Source organism: Salmo salar, chromosome 13 (genome assembly GCF_965601325.2).
Source record: "Salmo salar chromosome 13, fSalSal1, whole genome shotgun sequence".
NCBI lineage: Eukaryota > Metazoa > Chordata > Actinopteri > Salmoniformes > Salmonidae > Salmo > Salmo salar.
In genome coordinates this window covers 66,979,038-67,000,247 of record NC_138303.1, presented here as the reverse complement: position 1 = coordinate 67,000,247, position 21,210 = coordinate 66,979,038, and the positions used below count along the sequence as shown (strand labels likewise).

Genomic DNA, 21,210 nt, shown 5'->3' with positions numbered 1-21,210 from the left:
TAACTATAGCACATGTAGCCAGTTTTCCCATTTCAATTTGAACCCTCAACCTCAGGTACTGAGATAGCAAAGACACAGCAGCCCCAGCCATACAGCGTGGAGCCACACATCAGATATTTTTATGTTGCTCTTCTTGAAGTTGAACCCTCCTGTGTAGACTTGCACTCGGGCCGCTCGGAGCCCAACGGCCGCCCACGTAGGCTCCCACTCACACTGCCATGGAGTGGGAATCAGCTCTGGGATGCTAATGCAGACTCGACTCACCGAGGTGAGAGTTATGAAAGATTCATTTTTCAGGGGGTTTCCAATAGCAACCCACCACAGCCACTGTTTACTCCTCCTCTGGTCTTGTCGGTTTGAAACCCGCCACTTGGAGTTGTGGAGAACGAGTGAGTATAGCTCATGTTTAGGGAATTAACACAGTTTAAAGAGAGTCATCGTAGCACAATTGCTGAGGTGTGGTCGGGCATATGAAGGATTTATGAAGGTTGAGGTGAGCATTGAGAGGAACAGGGGGGAATGAGTGGTTCAACCAAATGGCATCTTTACCATAGAGCCTTAAAATGTTTGACAGTAGCATTGAACAGTACAATGGATCCCAATGGATGTTTGTATTAAGCCTAATGAAAAAGTAAAGACGTTTGTCAAAGTGGATAAAGTGGGTTTCGAGCTAGGCCAGATGGTATCTGGGATAGTTTATAATGGTGTCCCCTCTCAGGCCTCACTCACCCACTACCACAAATGGGAAGAGCCTGTCAATGACTACAGTAGGCAGGGCACTTGAAGCATGTTAAAACACAGACAAGCACTGACACAGCCGAACACACTCCTGTGCAGAGTATCTGCAGGAGTTAGCATGAGGGTGGGGTGTAATGGAATTGAATTGTACCACTCCAGGTTGCGAGACAGCACATCATGGAAATGGAACCGTTTACAATAGAGTTATCATTAAAAAGCACCACAACCTACAAAATCCGAATCTAAGCCCCTTATAGGCGAGGCTACTAAGTGCACACAAAGTACTGTGTCAAATTCATTGGGAACTAAACAAGAAATGCTCATTTACATTTTCCATTATAAAATGCTTTGCTATGGTGAATACCACCCTGCTGACTCATGTACACAAATTTGCTGAGCCGGATATGTTGTTTCTTCGTTTTCTACATTTCTACAGTGAAAATGTTTGGTTTTGTCACTATTGGCCACTATTCGTTGAACTTGTCATGGCCACTTGAGCTTGCTATGGTGTAAAGTGAACAGCAGGGGGTGTCATCAGAGCATAAGAACTGTGATAAGTGCCAGAGAGGATCGATGAAGACAAACAAATAGAGTAGCCCAGAGGTCTTATACCTATGGATCTGTGAAATGTAAATGAATTGATATATCTCAATATAAGACTATGCTGGTGTCAATGAGACTTCACTGGTGGGGGGGTCTTTTGTTTACATTCAGTTAAAGATACTGGGTTTCCTAGTGGCGCAGCGGTCTAAGGCACTGCATCTCAGTGCTGGAGGTGTCACTACAGACCCTGGCGTGATTGGGAGTCCCATAGGGTGGCGCACAATTAGCCCAGTGTTGTTAGGGTTGGCCGTCATTGTAAATAAGAATTTGTTCTTAACTTACTTGCCTGTGTAACCGATGTGAAATGGCTAGTTAGTTAGCGGTGGTGCGCGCTAATAGCGTTTCAATTGGGTGACGTCACTTGCTCTGCGACCTGAAGTAGTTGTTCCCATTGCTCTGCAAGGGCCGCGGCTTTTGTGGCGCGATGGGTAACGATGCTTCGAGGGTGACTGTCGTCTACGTGCAGAGGGTCCCTGGTTCAAGCCCAGGTTGGGACGGAAGCTAAATTGTTACACCTGGTTAAATATATATATATATTTTTTTAAATAGATCAGGGGTGTCAAACTCAGTCAGTGCAAGGGCCATATTGAAAAAAACACAACAGATTTGCCACCCAGACATAGCCTATTATGTTTGTTTTTACACAGAAAGGTACATACAACTGCAACCCAAATTACCCATTGTTTTATTTGAAAAAAAATGAACCTTTATAATATCCACTTAAAAGTACAGTGCATTCGGAAAGTATTCAGACCCCATCCCTATTTTCACATTGTGTTACGTTACAGCCTTTTTCTAAAATGGATTAAATAAAAAAATGTCCTCATCAATTTACACACAACACCCTATAACAACAAAGTGAAAACAGGTTTTTAGAATTTTTAGGAAAATGCAATAAATAAAAACATAAAGACCTTATTTACATAAGTATTCAGACACTTTGCTATGAGACAAAAAATTGAGCCAGGTGCATCCTGTTTCCATTGATCATCCTTGAGATGATTCTACAACTTGGAGTCCACCTGTGCTGAATTCAGTTGATTGGACATGATATGGAAAGGCACAAACCTGTCTATATAAGGTCCCACAGTTGATCATGCATGTCAGAGCAAAAACCAAGCCTTGAAGTCGAAGAAATTGTCCGTGGAGATCCGAGAACGGATTGTGTCAAGGCACAGATCTGGGGAAGGGGAAGGGGGAAGGGTACCAAAACATTCTGGGGAAGGGTACCAAAACATTTTTACAGCATCCCCAAGAACACAGTGGCCTCCATCATTCTTTGGAACCACAAAGACTCTTCCTAGAGCTGGCCGCCTGGCCAAACTGAGCAATCGGGGAAGAAGGGCCTTGGTCAGCGGGGTGACCCAGAACCTGATGGTTACTCTGACAGAGCTCCAGAGTTCCTCTGTGGAGATTGAAGAACCTTCCAGAAGGACGACCATCTCTGCAGCACTCCACCATTCAGGCCTTTATGGTAGAGTAGCCAGACGGAAGCCCCTCCACAGTAAAAGACACATGATAGGCCGCTTGGATTTTGCCAAAAGGCACCTAAAGGACTCTCAAACCATGAGAAGCAAAGATTCTCTGGACGGATGAAATCAAGATTGAACTCTTTGGCCTGAATGCCAAGCGTCACATTTGGAGGAAACCTGGCACCATCCCTACGGTGAATCATGGTGGTGGCAGCATCATGCTGTGGGATGTTTTTCAGCGGCAGGGACTGGGAGATGAACGAAGCAAAGTACAGAGAGATCCTTGATGAAAACCTGCTCCAAAGCGCTCAAGACCTCAGACTGGGATGAAGGTTCACCTTCCAAAACGACAACAACCCTAAGCACACAGCCAAGACAACGCATGAGTGGCTTTGGGACAAGTCTCTGAATGTCCTTGAGTGGCCAAGCCAGATCCCGACTTGAACCTGATCGAACATCTCTGGAGAGACCTGAAAATAGCTGTGCAGCGATGCTCCCCATCCAACCTGACAGAGCTTGAGAGGATGTGTAGAGAAGAATGGGAGAAATTCCCCAAATACAGGTGTGCCAAGCTTGTAGTGTCATACCCAAGAAGACTCGAGGCTGTAATCACAGCCAAAGTACTGAATACTTATGTAAATGTGAAATTTCAAATTGCAAAAATGTCTAAACCTGTTTTTGCTTTGTCATTATGGGGTATTGTGTGTAGATTGATGAGGGTAAAAAAAAACAATGTTATCAATTTTAGCCAGCAGTAATCATCATGAATCAAGTCAGCAATCTACTGGCAAATCCTATTTAATCCTTGTCATATGAAGATAAATAGTGTAGAGAAATTATAGATAAAACAGCCATTGGACATAAACATTACACAACAAGTTGCAAATCGCAAATTCAGCAATGAGTGGTTTGGAAGGAATCTGTAACATCGGCTGTGTACGGCGGCTGTGTGGTCCCAAATCTGGGGTTAAGGGGATCTTTTCCAAGTTTAAAATAATAAACATTCAACAATGACCATGCTGTCAATGAAGCATGATTTGTGCTGCCCCCAAAACAACTGTTAATAACTCTGAACTGTGAAAACTTGAGTTCAGTGAGTTCAACACAACTGGGAAGTCGGGAATAAACGAGCTCCGGCTGGGAAAATACATTTTGTACGGTCATCCAACTCGGAATTGTAAATCCGGCCTCTTTCTAAAGCTACGACCTGAAGTTCAATGACTTCATCATGATTCGACCTTGTTTTTTCCTGAGTTCACAGTTGTTTTGAAAGCACCATAAGTCCAGAGGATTTGATGACAAAATGTGCCTGCCGCGCCACCTTCCTGTTCAAGTACGCACAGCACAACAAGGTGAGTCCAAAAATGTATTGTATGCTGCTGCATACATGATGTAATATGCCAGGGAGATAAGTATACTGTAGCTAAGAAAGTAATACTAAGTGAATGTTGTGTAGCAAGATGTTAGTGGCCCATGTGCCTCACCCATATAATTTGGTCTATTTACCCCTCTTATTTTTCGCATACTGTTCTGACTTGGTGGTGCATGTGTAGCCTATTACTTGTTTTAGAGAGCTTTCATTGTCTGCTTATATGCCCCCTTTATTTATCCTAAGGTTCTGACTTGTTGTACAGGGAGAACACTGTAAGAACGACCCATGTTATGAATTCTGTCGCTGTGCATTTCAAAAGGGCTAAACAAATAGTTATATTCACTATGTCTCTCCTCGCTCGCTTATTAATGTCTTAATCGAAATTACGGATTGCCTCTTATCTGCTTGTCGTCCCCTTATTCCATAGTTATTAGTACATCTCAATTGTCATTAGAAACCACATTTGTTTAAGCAAGTCAGCCATATCAGCTATGTTTTTTCTAAACACAGTAAATGAGGCTGAATGAACTGTTTCACTGCCAGTCAAGGCTTCGCTGATAGCCAGGTGTAGCAGTGGTAAGATGTTGGTACTGCTGCTGGAAGTAAGTAAGTAAGGAAGGAACAGCTTTATGTAGTCCCTAACAGTTTGCGGGCACCGTTTGTCACCATAATTAACATATTGTTTAGTGTTATGTTGTGTATTGGCTTTGCTGGCATGCATCCCACTTTTTTTTTTTTGCCCCACCAAGATTTACATGCTAAAATCGCCCCTGCATTTGTAACATATTAAAACAAAACAGGAGATTAATAATATTTGTCCAGCCTTTGCTGCTATGCTTGCAGATATGCATAATATGCTGCGACTCTAATCAAAAACTATTTAATAACTCCAAATAACAAAAACGTAGCTAGGTTGTTGTAACATGTTAAACATTTTTTTTTAAATTTTTGCACTAGCAATGATCACCAGAAAGGTTGAATGCAGCGTTGCTATATGGCAGTGGAGGCTGGTGGGTGGCGTTCTAGGAGGACAGGGTCGTTGTATTTGCTGGAATGGAATAAATGAAACAGAGTCAAACATTTGATTTCCATATGTTTGATGCAGTGGTATAAAGCGCTTAAGTAAAAATACTTTAAAGTACTACTTAAGGAGTTTTTTGGGGTATCTGTACTTTACTTACCTATCTATATTTTTGACAACTTTTACTTTTACTCCACTACATTCCTAAAGAAAATAATGTACTTTTTACTGCTTACATTTTCTCTGAGACCCAAAAGTACTCGTTACATTTTGAATGATTAGCAGCACAGGACAATTGTCTAATTCACACACTTATCAAGGGAACATCCCATCCCTACTGCCTCTGGTCTGTCAGACTCACTAAACACAGGCTTCATTTGTAAATTATATCTGAGTGTTGAACTGCGCACCTGGCTATCCATAAATTTAAAAAACAAGAAAATTGTGTTGTCTGGTTTGTTTAATATAAGGAATGTTAAATGATTTATACTTTTACTTTTGATACTTAAGTACATTTAAAACCAAATACTTTTATACTTTTACTCAAGTAGTATTTTACTGGGTGACTTTCAATTTTACTTGAGTCATTTTCTCTTAACCCTAGGATGCACATGCCGGATCAAAATGACCCGGCCAAATGTTTTTTTTTGCTGTATTGTTTCCTCAGACCAGAGAATCTTGTTTCTCATACTCTGAGAGTTGTTTAGGTGCCTTTTGGAAAACCTCCAAGCGAGCTGTCATGTGCCTTTTACTGAGGAGCGGCTTCCGTCTGGCCACTTTACCATAAAGGCCTGATTGTTAGAGTGCTGCAGAGATGGTTGTCCTTCTGGAAGGTTCTCCCAGCTCCACAGAAGAACTGAGGCAATGGAAACATGTGGGGTGATGAAAAAGAGCCATGCCACCACCACTCAGAGCAGCCAGGGCCAGAAGAGGAAGAGGTGCCAGCTCTGCCTAAGCGCAAAGGATAGAAAAGTCAGCTGCTGGTGTTCTCAGTGCAACACACCCGTCTGCAAAGAGCACAGTCACATGCTTGTGGTTTGTAACAAATGCATGGACTAAGACAGAATAAGTAAGCACCACACCACACACACACACTTTGTTCCTTTTAGTGTTCATGTTTTCTGAATTCACAATTGTTAGTGTTGTCGTTTATATTAATGATGAACTTTGGATTTTCAAATAAATGTTTTGAAATATTATAAAACATGCATAAGGGGATTTTATTTAGTTTTTCACACTAAAAGGTTGAATGTGAAACTTTGATCGTAAGATTGATTGTAAGAAAAATATGCTCATATTTTCAATAGCTGTTATGAATTGTAATAACACAGTTGAAGTCGGAAGTTTACATACATTAGACCAGAGGACATTTCTCCAAAAAGTACAATCTTTGTCCACATGTGCAGTTGCAAACCGTAATCTGGCTTTTTTTATGGCGGTTTTGGAGTAGTGGCTTCTTCCTTGCTGAACAGCCTTTCAGGTTATGTCGATATAGGACTCATTTTACTGTGGATATAGATACTTTTGTACCTATTTCCTCCAGCATCTTCACAAGGTCCTTTGCCGTTATTCTGGGATTGCTTTTTGCACCAAAGTACGTTCATCTCTCGGAGACAGAACGCGTCTCCTTCCTGAGCGGTATGGTGGCTGCATGGTCCCATGGTGTTTATACTTGCGTACTATTGTTTGTACAGATGAACGTGGTACCTTCAGGCATTTGGAAATTGCTCCCAAGGATGAACCAGACTTGTGGAGGTCTACAATTTTCTTTTGCTGATTTCTTTTGATTTTCCCATGATGTCAGCAAAGAGGCACTGAGTTTGAAGGTAAGCCTTGAAATACATCCACAGGTACACCCCTTCTCCCAGAACCCCCCCCCCCCCCCCCACACACACACACACACACACACACACACACACACACACACACACACACACACACACACGAGACAGCCAGTGCACTGTATGATATCATCAATAATGCCACTGACCAAATCTTCTACCTGACCGAAAGTTTAAACGTATTGTAGGCAAAATGTCCATGCCAAGTTTCGGTTCCAACGGTCATTGCCATGGCCTACAGAACATTTGATCTTGGTTGTCAAAAAGTTATAAGATAAAGGATTCACACACAGGTATAAATAACTACAAATAGACACACAAGCAAGTATAATTGAGTCAACAGTTGAGTTATCTATATACTTCATGAAATTACGGCCTGATGCGCTCACATTGTGAATTCAATGTCAGTTGCGCTGCTTTAGTGTGTCCGTTTACCACATGCAGTAGAGGGAAAATGTACAGACACATGCCACATCCTAGCTAGGCTACTAAAATGTTGCCTTCTAGCTTCTGTTTTTAAGCTTGATACTGAATAACCAAAAAACTAAACCTGCAACAAAACACCATGCAAAGGATAAACATGAAGGCATATTACAGCAACATTTGAGCAATATTCTAGGCTGGCTACCCAAATACAAGACATTTTGAGTGCACCATACAGCAATGGAGGCTGGTAGGAGGCGCTTTAGGAGGACTCTGACTGATCGGCTATGAAAAGCCAACTGACATTTACTCCTGAGGTGCTGAACTGTTGCATCCTCGACAACCACTGTGATTATTATTATTTGACCCTGCTGGTCATCTATGAACATTTGAACATCTTGGCCATGTTCTGTTATAATCTCCACCCGGCACAGGTGGCTCTCTAGGTTTCTTCCTAGGTTCTGGCCTTTCTAGGGAGTTTTTCCCTTGCCACCGTGCTTCTACACCTGCTTCTACACCTGCATTGCTTGCTGTTTGGGGTTTTAGGCTGGGTTTCTGTACAGCACTTTGTGACATCAGCTGATGTAAGAAGGGCTTTATAAATACATTTGATTGATTGATTGATTATCAGGATGACCCCAGGGCCAACGAGATACGCCATATCCTGGGTTGATGACATAAAATCCTGCCACTATTTAAACATTTGAAATGGTTTCAAAACAAATGTCCTTGTTAAACTTTGACACAAAATAGTCTGTGATAAATAGCACAATATGTTTCATGTGAGTATTTGTTATAGTCAAAATAATCCATACATTATGCTTTTCTTTACTCAAAAATGAGTTGTATGAGCTCAGGTCAATGATTCCTACAGGCCATAAATAGCAAATAGAAGTTCAAAACTTGTAATGTTCACAATAACTTAAGTTGATACAAAGATCTAACACAACATTAGGTGATAATATATGTATTATTATGGATTTATAGTCAGCTATAATGGGGCGGTCATTTTGGACGGGGAACACAGAATTAATTAACATGAAACGAACACAACAGGAGAGTTAATCTGTTCTATTGTAATCATAGTTTATTTGATGAGTACTTAATGTAATGAGTCGGCTACATAAAGGGACATTACAAGACTGTCAGATGTTTATAGACCCCTAAAGTATTCTCATGTTGTGGGATGTGGTTTCAACTTGACATTACTCTGCTTTTGAGGTCTGAAAAGATCCATCAAATTTCCATTTATGAGTGAAATGTTCCTTTAAGGCAACCAAATAAAACAGTATTTTTCTTTCCTCTCTCTCACATAGCTAGAATATTCTGCAAATAAATGCAATTTTATCAACCCACCTTCCGTTCATCAAGAACTGTATTTGGCCCATATACCCTGGCTGTGTCCCAAATGTCACCATATTTCCTATATAGTGTTCTTTTGACCATGGGCCCTGGTCAAAAGTAGTGAACTACGCTGACCAAAAATATAAACGCAACATAAAATGTTTCATGAGCTGAAATAAAAATCTCAGAAATCTTCCATACTGTCACGGCCGTCGTAGTGATTGGACCAAAATGCAGCTGGTATGTGAATGCTCATATTAATTTTTATTGAACACTACACAAAACACGAAAACAAATGAACGACAGCTAAACAGTTTTGCAGGCTAACACCAGCAGTGCAAATACAACTTCCCACAAAAGACAGGTGGAAAAAAGGGCTACCTAAGTATGACTCCCAATCAGCAACAACGATGTACAGCTGTCCCTGATTGAGAGCCATACCAGGCCAACACAAAGAAATACACAACATAGAAAAAACATAGAAATACAAAACATAGAACAATACCCAAAAACCGGCAACACAAAACAAACACACCCCTGCCACGCCCTGACCAAACTACAATAACAAATAACCCCTTATACGGGTCAGAACGTGACACATACGCACAAAAAACTTCTTTCTCTCAAATGTTGTGCACAAATTAGTTTACATTCCTATTAGTGAGCATTTCTCATTTGCCAAGATAATCCATCCACCATGATAGGTGTAGCAAATCAAAAAGCTGATTTAAACAGCATGATCATTACACAGGTGCACCTTGTGCTGGGGACAATAAAAGCCCACTTTAAAATGTGCGGTTTTGTCACACAACACAATGCCACAGATTTCTCAAGTTTTGAGCGTGCAGTTGGTATGCAGACTGCAGGAATGTCCAATAGAGCTGTTGCAAGATCATTTAATGTTAATTTCTCTACCATAAACTGCCTCCAACCGGCCTCACAAATTGAGGATTATTTCTGTCTGTAAGAAATACCTTTTGTGGGGGAAAACTCATTCTGATTGGCTGAGCCTATGGCCTCCCAGGCCCACCCATGTCTGCCCCCCTGCCCAGTCATGTGAAATCCATAAATTAGGGTCTAATGAATTTATTTAAATTGACTGATTTCCTTATTTATTTATTTTTATTTTTATTTTTATTTCACCTTTATTAACCAGGTAGTGTCACACCCTGATCAGTTTCACCTGTCCTCGTTATTGTCTCCACCCCCTCCAGGTGTCGCTTGTTTTCCCCAGTGTACAGTATTTATCCCTATGTTTCCTGTCTCTCTGTGCCAGTTCGTCTTGTTTGTTTCCAAGTCAACCAGTGGTTTTCCCCATTCTCCTGCTTTTTGTATTCTCCTTTTTCTAGTCCTCCCGGTTTTGACCCTTGCCTATTTCTGGACTTTGTACCTGCCTGCCTGACCATTCTGCCTGCCTTGTCCATGAGCCTGTCTGCCACTCTGTACCTCCTGGACTCTGATCTGGTTTTAACCTTTTTGCCTGTCCACGACCATTCTCTTGCCTACCCCTTTGGATTAATAAACATTGTAAGACTCCAACCATCTGCCTCCTGTGTCTGCATTAGGTCTCACTTTGTGCCTTGACAGGTAGGCCAGTTGAGAACAAGTTCTCATTTACAACTGCAACCTGGCCAAGATAAAGCAAAGCAGTGCGACGAAAAAAACAACACAGAGTTACACATAAACAAACGTACAGTCAATAACACAATAGAAAAATCTATGTACAGTGTGTGCAAATGTAGAAGATTAGGGAGGTAAGGCAATAAATAGGCCATTGAGGCGAAATAATTACAATTTAGCATTAACACTGGAGTGATAGATGTGCAGATGATGATGTGCAAGTAGAGATACTTGGGTGCAAAAGAGCAAAAAGATAAATACCAATTTGTGCACCGCCTCATGGGTCTCCCATGCATGGCCAATGTGATACAGCCTGGAATCGAACCCAGGTCTGTAGTGACCCCTCATGCACTTTGATGCAGTGCCTTAGACCACTGTGCCACTCGGGAGGCCGCTGCAAATTGATTTTAACAAACAATTGGTCCCCCAAAAGATGCGGCCCTCCGTTGAATTTCAAAATCCCGATGTGGCCCTCAAGACAAAAAGTTTGCCCACCCATGCCCTAACCCTAATCCTAACCTTAACCCCTAACCCTGACCCATCCCCTAACCCTAACCTCTAACCCCTTACCCTTACCCTTGTAGCCTATTGGTAAGAGCGTTGGGCCAGTAACTGAAAGGTTGCTGGATCAAATCCCTCAGCTGAAGGTAAAAATCTGTTGTTCTGCTCCAGAGCAGAACAGCAGTTCCCCAGGTACCGTGGATGTTGATTATGGCAGCCCCCCGCACCTCTCTGATTCAGAGGGGTTGGGTTAAATGCAGAAGACACATTTCAGTTGAATGCAGACAGTTGTACAACTGACTAGGAATCCCCCTTTCCCTAATTGTAACCCTAACCACTAAGCTTAAAATAGCCTTTGTCCACATGGGGATGTGGGAAATGTCCCCACGAGGGCAGATTTTCTTTGTTTTCGATACTTGTGGGGACTTTTGGGGATTCTAGGTCCCCACAAGGATAGAAGAACCAACCCACACACACACACATCACTCTGTCTTGCCTGCTGGTGCGTTGCTTTGTTGTGCAGTGCACCCAGTCCTAGTGGAGCCCTGCCTTGGAGGAATGACTGTGCGCTCTCTGGGGGACGTGGCCAGAGTGGACAAATCATGCTGAATGTCTGGGACAGAAACGGAGTGCTAAACCCAAGATGAAGGCAGAGAGAGAGGCTCTCTCAAAAGCCATAGCCGCTCCTCAACTTTTGCTGCTCTGGTGTCTCCTTGTTTTGTCCCAGTCAGGTAAGGGAAACTTTCCCCTGTTTTTGGGAAACACATATGTGCTGACTTAAAGCAATGTGTAGTGTACACTTGCAAGGCAAGGCAATGTGGGTGGGAGGTATTTAGAATGGAGTGGACAAGTAAACGGTTTCTGACTGAGAGATTTGTTTGTCTGATAGGTTGGACACATACATTTTGTGTTTTTCATATTCTACTTGCAAGAACATGTTAAATTATGCCTACTTTTGCTTGTAAATGTGTTTATGAAAATGCATACATTCAATTCAAAATATGCTTTTCTATGTCATTCAACAGCAGCCAATGTCCCTATTATGAATGTACATGTTTCTGCATTTTCATACATTTGATTATTATATGTGCATTAGTATCATATAAAAACTATTACATTAAACACAATTTCCATGTCAAACAAGCAAATAAATGTTTCCTTATTATATATTAGCTTACACTGAGTGTACATAACATTCCTTTGGTTTCCTTTGGTCTCTACTGAGTTAAGTAAATCAGCTCTTAGGTTTTTTTTGCATGTTATCTGTGGAACAATCTTCTAAATGTTCTTAAATTTGATGTTTTGGTGCCTCTAGGCCAATTCAGAAAGCTGATTGAGGACCTTATTACTGATGAATGTGTTTGTTTTTTAATGAACGTGTTTTTGTTTCTGCTTGCATTTTGCATTTATATTTTGATGTGTGTATTTTCTGTAATTTATGAAATGTAGGGTTCATCTGTAAAAGAGACCTCGGTTTCAGTATGACTTCCTGATAAAATAAAGATTAAACAAATAAAAAATAGGAACCCCTGCTTTTTCCATAACAGAGACTGACCAGGTGAATCCAGTTGAAAGCTATGATCCCTTACCGATGTCACTTGTGAAATCCACTTCAATCAGTGTAAATGAAGGGGATGAGACAGGTTAAAAAATTATTTTTAAGCCTTGAGACAATTGAGACATGGATTGTGTATGTGTGCCATTCAGAGGGGGAATGGGCAAGGCAAAAGATTGAAGTTCCTTTGAATGGGGTATGCAGCACAGGGCTGCTGAAGGGAGAACGGCATCAAATACCTGGAAACCATGTGTTTGATGTATTTGTTACATTTATATTTTAGTAGACACTCTTATCCAGAGCAACTTACAGTAGAGTGCATACATTTTCATATTTGTTGGTAGTGGTCCCCAACGGGAATCAAAACCACAACCCTGGCATTGCAAGTGCCATATTCTACCAACTGAGTCCCACAGAACCATTCCACTAATTCCTCTCCAGTCGTTACCACGAGCCTGTTCTCCACAATTAAGGTGCCACCAACCTCCTGTGGTATGCATGTAGGTGCCAGGCACACAGGTTTGAGTGTGTCAAGAACTGCAAAGCTTCTGGGTTTTTCATGCTCCACAGTTTCCCATGTGTATCAAGAATGGTCTACCACCCAAAGGACATCCAGCCAACTTGACACAAATGTGGGAAGCATTGGAGTCATCATGGGCCAGCATCCATGTGGAACGCTTTTGACACCTTGTAGAGTCCATGCCCCCCTGAGGGCAAAAGGGGGTGCAACACAATATTAGGAAGGTGTTCATATTGTTTGTACACTCTGTGTATTTTCATTCAATCTGATTGCACAATGCAACACAGTACATTTCTTCATATTTTTAATCCTAAATTACTAGAAAACCATTTTGTTGTCAAGCTGATGACACTCATAAAACAACACATAACCTGTGGATTTAAAAATTGATGAAGATATATTATTTGTCAGAAAGCAGTCACAATAGGACCCAGAAAAAGTCCTGGAGTAAAATGTACTTTCAATGGACATTCTCCACTGAGAATGATTTTTTTGTACAGAATGGCTTAATCTGAGTTTGCGAAACCGGCCCACAAGGTTTAGACTTTAACGAGTTTAAGTGTTTGTATTTGACCTCTGTTGAGCCCATGTGGGCACTACACTACTCAAATGTCTGCCGGTTGGTTTAGCAGGTTAGCCAAAGTCCTCCACCAGTATGAATGGTGATGTCATGGAGCCAAACTGCTCTGTGAGAATGGCACAATCAGAGGATCCTCCAAGCAGAGAGGATCATGGTGAAAGGGCAGATGTTGGTTGGTGAAGGACCTGAGCTCAGGGTATTGAGGTACGACCTAGAAACATAAAAGGGAAGATATACGAAGAATCTATACTTTTGTAAATATATCATTCTAACTTTACATGAGATATATAAAAAAGGTGTGAAGATACGAACATAGAAAGAGGTGCGATTGTGTTGTCATCAGCAGAATCACTGGGGTCCTCTGTCTCCGGGCTCAGCCAATCGGGGATCTCGTGTTGCTCTGAGGGCTCTTTTCATGGACTGCCAGGGAGGAAGTTGGTCCAAACAATCGCCACTTTTGTCAGCTCATCCCAGCGGTCCCAGAGAACTGCGAGCCGTTACCACGGCGATGCAGTGCTGCCACGCAGGCTCGCTTCAGCACACTCTGCCCCAATGGAGGAGGGGGCCCGGTGCCCACAGTCGAGTCATCAGCAGCCTACCGCCCACAACAACAGCCAGCAGAGCCAGATACAGTCATTTGGCTCTCACTTTATTAGCCCACTCTGAACACATACTGTAGGCTATTTCCCTCACAGAGAAGAAACCTCAGGTCAATGAACTCAGAAAGTATTGCTGCAAAATCTGTTGGCCATAAATTAGACTGTTTGAGATATGCTGTTGAAATAGCTAAGGGGCTGAGAGGAGGAAGCTTAGCATATGCCCGGACAATGACCTGTTAATGATGAATCAAAGCATGCCACTCAATCAAAGACCGTCTAGTTACGGCTGGGATGGTGGTACTGGTGTGGCATTGCAGCTAGGATACACCTGTGCCCTATTGCGATGTAATGTGTCAGTTAATCTATGTCTCACATGCGTGTAAGTTCCATTGATATAAACTGAGACTCTAATCTGATAAGATAAAGAATAAAAATATGAATATGAATAGAAATATGCTAAATATAATATGTATGGTGGTGCTTACACATGTTCCAGGAGACTATAACCTGAATAAATTGACTAGATACAATAAAGTGGATCTTATACATCCAGTCTGTTCCATCTCCTCTATGACTAGGAAGTGTCGAGGGGGTCAACATCACCAGCCCTGGCTCCCTGATCCGGGGCACGTTGGGTGGGGAGGCACTCCTCTCCGTCCGCTACAGCAGCTCCAGCCCCGACGCGCCTGTCATCAAGTGGCAGCTGAAGAGGGACGACAAGCCTGTCACCGTGGTCCAGTCCATTGGCACCGAGATCATTGGGAACCTGAGGCCAGAGTACCGGGACCGCATCCTGGTGTTTGAGAATGGCACCCTCCTGCTCCACAACCTCAAGCTCTCGGACGAGGGCACCTACGAAGTGGAGATTTCAATCACGGATGATACATTCACTGGAGAAGGGAGTATCGACCTAACTGTGGATGGTAGGTGGTTCATAGTGTAAGTAAGTAAGCCTTGGAAAAGTAAGCCTTGTCCATGCCAGAATGGACCATAGGGTAGTAGCCTATGTCCTTATTCTGTAGCGTGAGGCAGTTTGATATACAAGTACACCTCCTGGACAGGATGCTAGTCTATTGCAGGACCTTATCCCTAATCCATCTCTTTAATGCTGAGTGTCAAGCAGAGGCATTGAGTACCATTTTTGGAGTCTTTGGTATGACTCTACCAATTTCAGGGTGGACACTAAGGTCACTAAGTTTGTGAATAGTCCTCTATGACATGATTTGCATTAAAGAGGCACTGCTTGCAGGGACTTCTGGCATTGTCTGTGATAAAACCAAAGGCTTTTTGCCATTTTTGTTTATATTTCTCATTTATATGACTGGGCTGAATTGCATGAATTTGCTGAATTTGTATGAATAGCCTGAATTGTCAAGGAATGTGCAAGGCACAGTAGCCCAAACAGTGTTGTTCCTGTAAAGTCATTGTCGCATGGGTCACCTGAGAAGTTGCATATGTACATTAGCTCATGTGTGACACATTTTTTTACCATCATATCAGCATAACCTTTGACCCTGAACAAACAAGAGATCCTAATCTTTTCATTGGGGGTATTTCAGAAACATGTGTGACTACTATGCTTCTTCTCCATAGAGCCCATATCCAGGCCTTATGTCCACATGGAGGCCTCCTCAGTGCTGGAGCTCAGCGAGCACTTTACCCTCAACTGCTCCCACGACAATGGAACGAATGCCAAGTACAGCTGGCAGAAAGGCGGTAAACCGCTGACCAATGAGACGCGCCTACAGTTGTCACCTGACCAGAAGCTCTTGACAATCGTGCGGGTGCTGATGGTGGATGATGACATCTACGGCTGTGTGGTGGAGAACCCTATTGGCAGCATGAAGAGCCTGCCCATTAAACTCACTATCTACAGTAGGCTTAACAGTGGTCCTATAGGCTTGAACCAGTGGCAATTTAAAGCCACAATCTGCAATCTGGTTTTCTGTAAAATGGCAGCCCCACCACTTGCTTGCTATAAAGTTGAGGGTTGGGGATGGAGAAATTTAGCTCCTGTAATACTCTCGCACTCTCTAACCCATGATATAGACTTCTTTAGTAAGTACTCACTAAGTAAAATGGAAGTTGTTTTCATAATTTCATCTCAGAGCTCTTTCTTAGGCGTACAAGCCAGTGGTTCAAGCCTAGGGCATGAAACATATACTTCACTGAAAAGCAAGTCCTTGTACTTTAGGGAAGGGGTGAATAAAGGCAAATGCAAATCGTAGATAGCTTCTGTAAAATAAAATAAACCCAAAGCCCTCACTCTAGAGGGGAAAAAAACATCATTGTAATGTACCATTAGCAAACAGACAATGCGTGGGAGGGAAGTCGATCACTGGCTATACATACAGTACATGACTACATCACAGAGACATGAGTGTGTACGTGGGAGGACAGGAAAGAAAGTACATACTGTAATTCTGCTTGAACATACTGTTAAGTAGCTCTACTGGGGCATTTATTTTCCTGTGTGGTTACATAGTGCCGTATTCCCAATATAGTGCATTACTTTTGACCAGAGCCCTATTGACCCTGGTCAAAAGTAGTGCACTGAATAGGGAAACAGGTGCCATTTGGGACACAGACTGTGACACTGCTATCCTCCTGACCCTCCTATGTTCCCCCCACAGGGAGGAGTTCCCTCTACATAATTCTCTCCACCGGGGGTATTTTTCTCCTCATCACCTTGGTTACAGTATGCGCCTGCTGGGGGCCATCCAAGAAGTAAGAACTGGTTTATTGATGTTTGTCTCACTCTCTACATGTTTCTGGATGCTTCTCTGTCTGTACATCAAATCAAATCAAAGTTTATTTGTCACGTGCGCCGAATACAACAGGTGTACCTTACAGTGAAATGCTTACTTACAGGCTCTAACCAATAGTGCATAAAAGGTATTAGGTGAACAATAGGTAGGAAAATAAATAAAACAACAGTAAAAAGACAGGCTATATACAATAGCGAGGCTATAAAAGTAGCAAGGCTACATACAGACACCGGTTAGTCAGGCTGATTGAGATAGCATGTGTAACCGATGTGAAATGGCTAGTTAGTTAGCGGTGGTGCGCGCTAATAGCATTTCAATTAGTGACGTCACTCGCTCTGCGACCTTAAGTAGTTGTTCCCCTTGCGCTGCAAGGGCCGCGGCTTTTGTGGCGCGATGGGTAATGAGGCTTCATGGGGTGTCAGTTGTTGATGTGCGCAGAGGGTCCCTGGTTCGAGCCCAAGTTGGGGCGAGGAGAGGGAGGGAAGCTATACTGTTACATTGATGCTGTTGACCCGGATCATTGGTTGCTGTGGAAAAAGGAGGAGGTCAAAAGGGGGGTGAGTGTGACCGATGTGAAATGGCTAGTTAGTTAGCGGTGGTGCGCGCTAATAGCGTTTCAGTTGGTGACGTCACTCACTCTGCGACCTTAAGTAGTTGTTCCCCTTGCGCTGCAAGGGCCGTGGCTTTTGTGGTACGATGCTTTGTGGGGTGTCAGTTGTTGATGTGCGCAGAGGGTCCCTGGTTCGAGCCCAGGTTGGGGCGAGGAGAGGGACGGAAGCTATACTGTTACACATGTAGATATGGTTAAAGTGACTATATGATGAACAGAGAGTAACAGTTGCGTAAAAGTGGGGTTTGGGGGTGGTGGGTGGGACACAATGCAGATAGCCCGGTCAGCCAATGTGTGGGAGCACTGGTTGCTCGGCCCAATTGAGGTAGTATGAACATGAATGTATAGTTAAAGTGACTATGCATATATGATAAACAGAGAGTAGCAATAGCGTAAAAAGAGGGGTTGGGAGGGGCACACGATGCAAATAGTCCAGGTAGCCATTTGATTACCTGTTCAGGAGTCTTATGGCTTGAGGGTAAAAACTGTTGAGAAGCCTTTTTGTCCTAGACTTGGCACTCCGGTACTGCTTGCCATGCGGTAGTAGAGAGAACAGTCTATGACTGGGGTGGCTGGGGTCTTTGACAATTTTTAGGGCCTTCCTCTGACACCGCCTGGTGTAGAGGTCATGGATGGCAGGCAGCTTAGCCTCAGTGATGTACTGGGCCATACCCACTACCCTCTGTAGTGCCTTGCAGTCAGAGGCCGAGCAATTGCCGTACCAGGCAGTGATGCAACCAGTCAGGATGCTCTCGATGTTGCAGCTGTAGAACCTTTTGAGGATCTTAGGACCCATGCCAAATCTTTTAAGTTTCCAGAGGGGGAATAGCCTTTGTCGTGCCCTCTTCACAACTGTCTTGGTGTGTTTGGACCATTCTAGTTTGTTGTTGATGTGGACACCAAGGAACTTGAGGCTCTCAACTTGCTCCACTACAGCCCCGTCGATAAGAATGGGGTTGTGCTCAGTCCTCCTTTTCCTGTAGTCCACAATCATCTCCTTAATTTTGCTTACGTTGAGGGATAGGTTGTTATTCTGGCACCACCCGGCCAGGTATCTGACCTCCTCCCTATAGGCTGTCTCGTCATTGTCGGTGATCAGGCCTACCACTGTTGTGACGTCTGCAAACTTAATTATGGTTTTGGAGTCGTGCCTGGCCATGCAGTCGTGGGTGAACAGGGAGTACAGGAGGGGACTGAGCACACACCCTGGGGAGCTCCAGTGTTGAGGATCAGCATGGCAGATGTGTTGCTACTTACCCTCACCACCTGGCGGCGGCCCATCAGGAAGTCAAGGATCCAGTTGCAGAGGGAGGTGTTTAGTCCCAGGATCCTTAGCTTAGTGATGAGCTTTGAGGGTACTATGGTGTTGAACGCTGAGCTGTAGTCAATGAATAGCATTCTCACGGTCCTATGGTCGGGGGAATACAGTGAGAAGAGTGGTAAAAAGGCAGAAGCATATTGATAGTCAATTTCTTTAAGGCCCACAAACCTCAAAAGACTCATTTGAAGGTCCCCGGTACCAGTTAAAAGAACTTATGGAAGTATATATGGAGACAGTTTAGTGCCTAAAATAAGGGAATAAATACATGTTAAAAAAATCCTGATCTTTCTTATATCTCTCAGATATAGGACAGACACTACAAAACAAAGTTCCTTTAGATTTTTTTGGGGGGGACTATCTGTTGTTCCATGTACTGAATCTGTTATTCAATGTGTTTCTATTGGCTAATAGCAGTAATGCCTAATAAAATGTTGATCTAATAATTTTTGTATATATTTTTTGATACATTAAGGGCTCTTAAAATAAAATAAAATAAATAAAATAGCTAAATGATCCTTGGTATGACCATCTTAAAACAATTCCATATGTTAGTTTAGAACCCCCCCCCCCCCCCCTGACTTAGACAGGGCTTAGGCTCTAAAGGGTTTAACAGTTGTATACTGTATCATTTTAGCACACAGTTTAATCTCACATATATTGTACGTTTATTATGCAGAGAACGTCAGAAACGGCAAATGAAGCCCAGAGGTTTGGCAGGGCTGCCAAGGCATTTAATAGAACACCCTGATTATTCCCAAATCAATCATGCAGGTAAGAAAACTTATAATAACTTTGATTTATATTTCCTATTTATTCATAACACACAAAAAAAATGTGTGCTGCACCAAAGGTGTTCATCCAATGTCTTTTTCATCCTGTTCAGTTAGAGTTTTACCAAAACTTATGACTGAACATGAACGTAAGAATCCAGTGGCACTCTACATCCTCAAAAAGGTAACTCTCAAAATAACAAAAAACATGTAAAGCTGTCACCATCAGTATCTGACTCAAAACATAACTAAATAAATCCATGTCTGAATAAATGTTAATTTAATAAATCGATAAAATGCCCAGAGATACTGTGGGGGTTTGTACATTTTTATTTCTCAACCCTCATTCATCTGTTAGGATGACTACAATATCTCAATTTAGAATATAATACAGCCGCGACACCTTAGGTATTGTTTGGACCTGTTCAGAGAGCAGTGTGTGTGTGTGTGTGTGTGTGTGTGTGTGTGTGTGTGTGTGTGTGTGTGTGTGTGTGTGTGTGTGTGTGTGTGTGTGTGTGTGTGTGTGTGTGTGTATTGACTTGGTTTCCCTCTTTGTAGGATTCCCCTCAGGAAGACCATGACTCAACCGGCAACATAGGCCTGGGCCTCCCCTCTGTACCACCTAGAAGCCCTCCCAGCTACAGCAGCTCCCTGCCCCCCTCCTCACACTCCCCTGACCCCCCTGCCCGCTCTTCTCGCACGTACCCCCGCACCCCAGTCAGCTCCCCCCCTTCACATCACAACAACAAGGTGCAGAGCAAAACCTCCACCCCCTCCCCGCCCCGCACTCGAAGCTCCAGGCGCATGTTCCGCACCCCAGTGGGCATACTGCCTGCCCCTCAGCTGGAAGAGCCCACCCCCATACTGGAGAGCAACGGCACCACTCAGCCCTGATTGTCTATATGCAAGTCCTGGAGAGATGCAGCGTGTGCAGGCTTTTGTTTCAGCCCAGCACTTACACATCTGGCCTAAATTTAAGACCATGATTAATTGAAACAGGATCGTATTCATTAGGCACCAAAGGGAACAAACTGGACATTCATTTTCTTTCTTCATTGCAAAATGGTTTAAAACAGTTTATTTTCAGTGCCCTAATGAATATGACCCTGGTGTGTTGAAGCTGGGCCAGGGAAAAAAGCTTCCACACACTGTGGCCCCTGTGGTCCATGCCTTAGAGCTGCAGAGAGATGTGTATATTTCTGTATATTCACATGGTGACTGTATGTATGTAAATATGTTTTTATGACGTGATAGTGCAGTAATGTTTGTCTCAGAACCCAACGCAGCACTTTAATATTCTCTCCTCAATGGGTTTGTAAATACACTGTCATCCTCCACAACTGTATGGGTCAGTTTAGTTTTTAAGTTCTCACACGTTAGCCAATTTGTTTATGTTACATTTCATTATGTCCCATTCTTAAGACCTAAACTGTACAATGTATAAAACCTCTCTTTTTAAGAATCCAGTTTCTTGTTAGTACATTTTGTATGGTGTGGATGTTTATAATTGAACTACTAATTGTCTGTGTTCTTGGTATCATAGTTGAATAAT

At 42.9% G+C, this 21,210-nt stretch overlaps 1 protein-coding gene across 1 annotated transcript; it reads left to right on the top strand.

Moving 5' to 3' along the window:
* Positions 1 to 11,476: 11,476 nt before the first annotated feature.
* Positions 11,477 to 20,821, top strand: LOC106567569 (hepatic and glial cell adhesion molecule). Its single transcript, XM_014137041.3, has 7 exons — positions 11,477 to 11,666; positions 14,768 to 15,112; positions 15,783 to 16,064; positions 16,823 to 16,916; positions 19,565 to 19,659; positions 19,772 to 19,842; positions 20,217 to 20,821. The coding sequence occupies exons 1-7, from the start codon at positions 11,579 to 11,581 to the stop codon at positions 20,550 to 20,552; spliced, it is 1,311 nt and encodes a 436-aa protein (XP_013992516.1). The 5' UTR covers positions 11,477 to 11,578; the 3' UTR covers positions 20,553 to 20,821.
* The last annotated feature ends 389 nt before the right edge of the window (positions 20,822 to 21,210 follow it).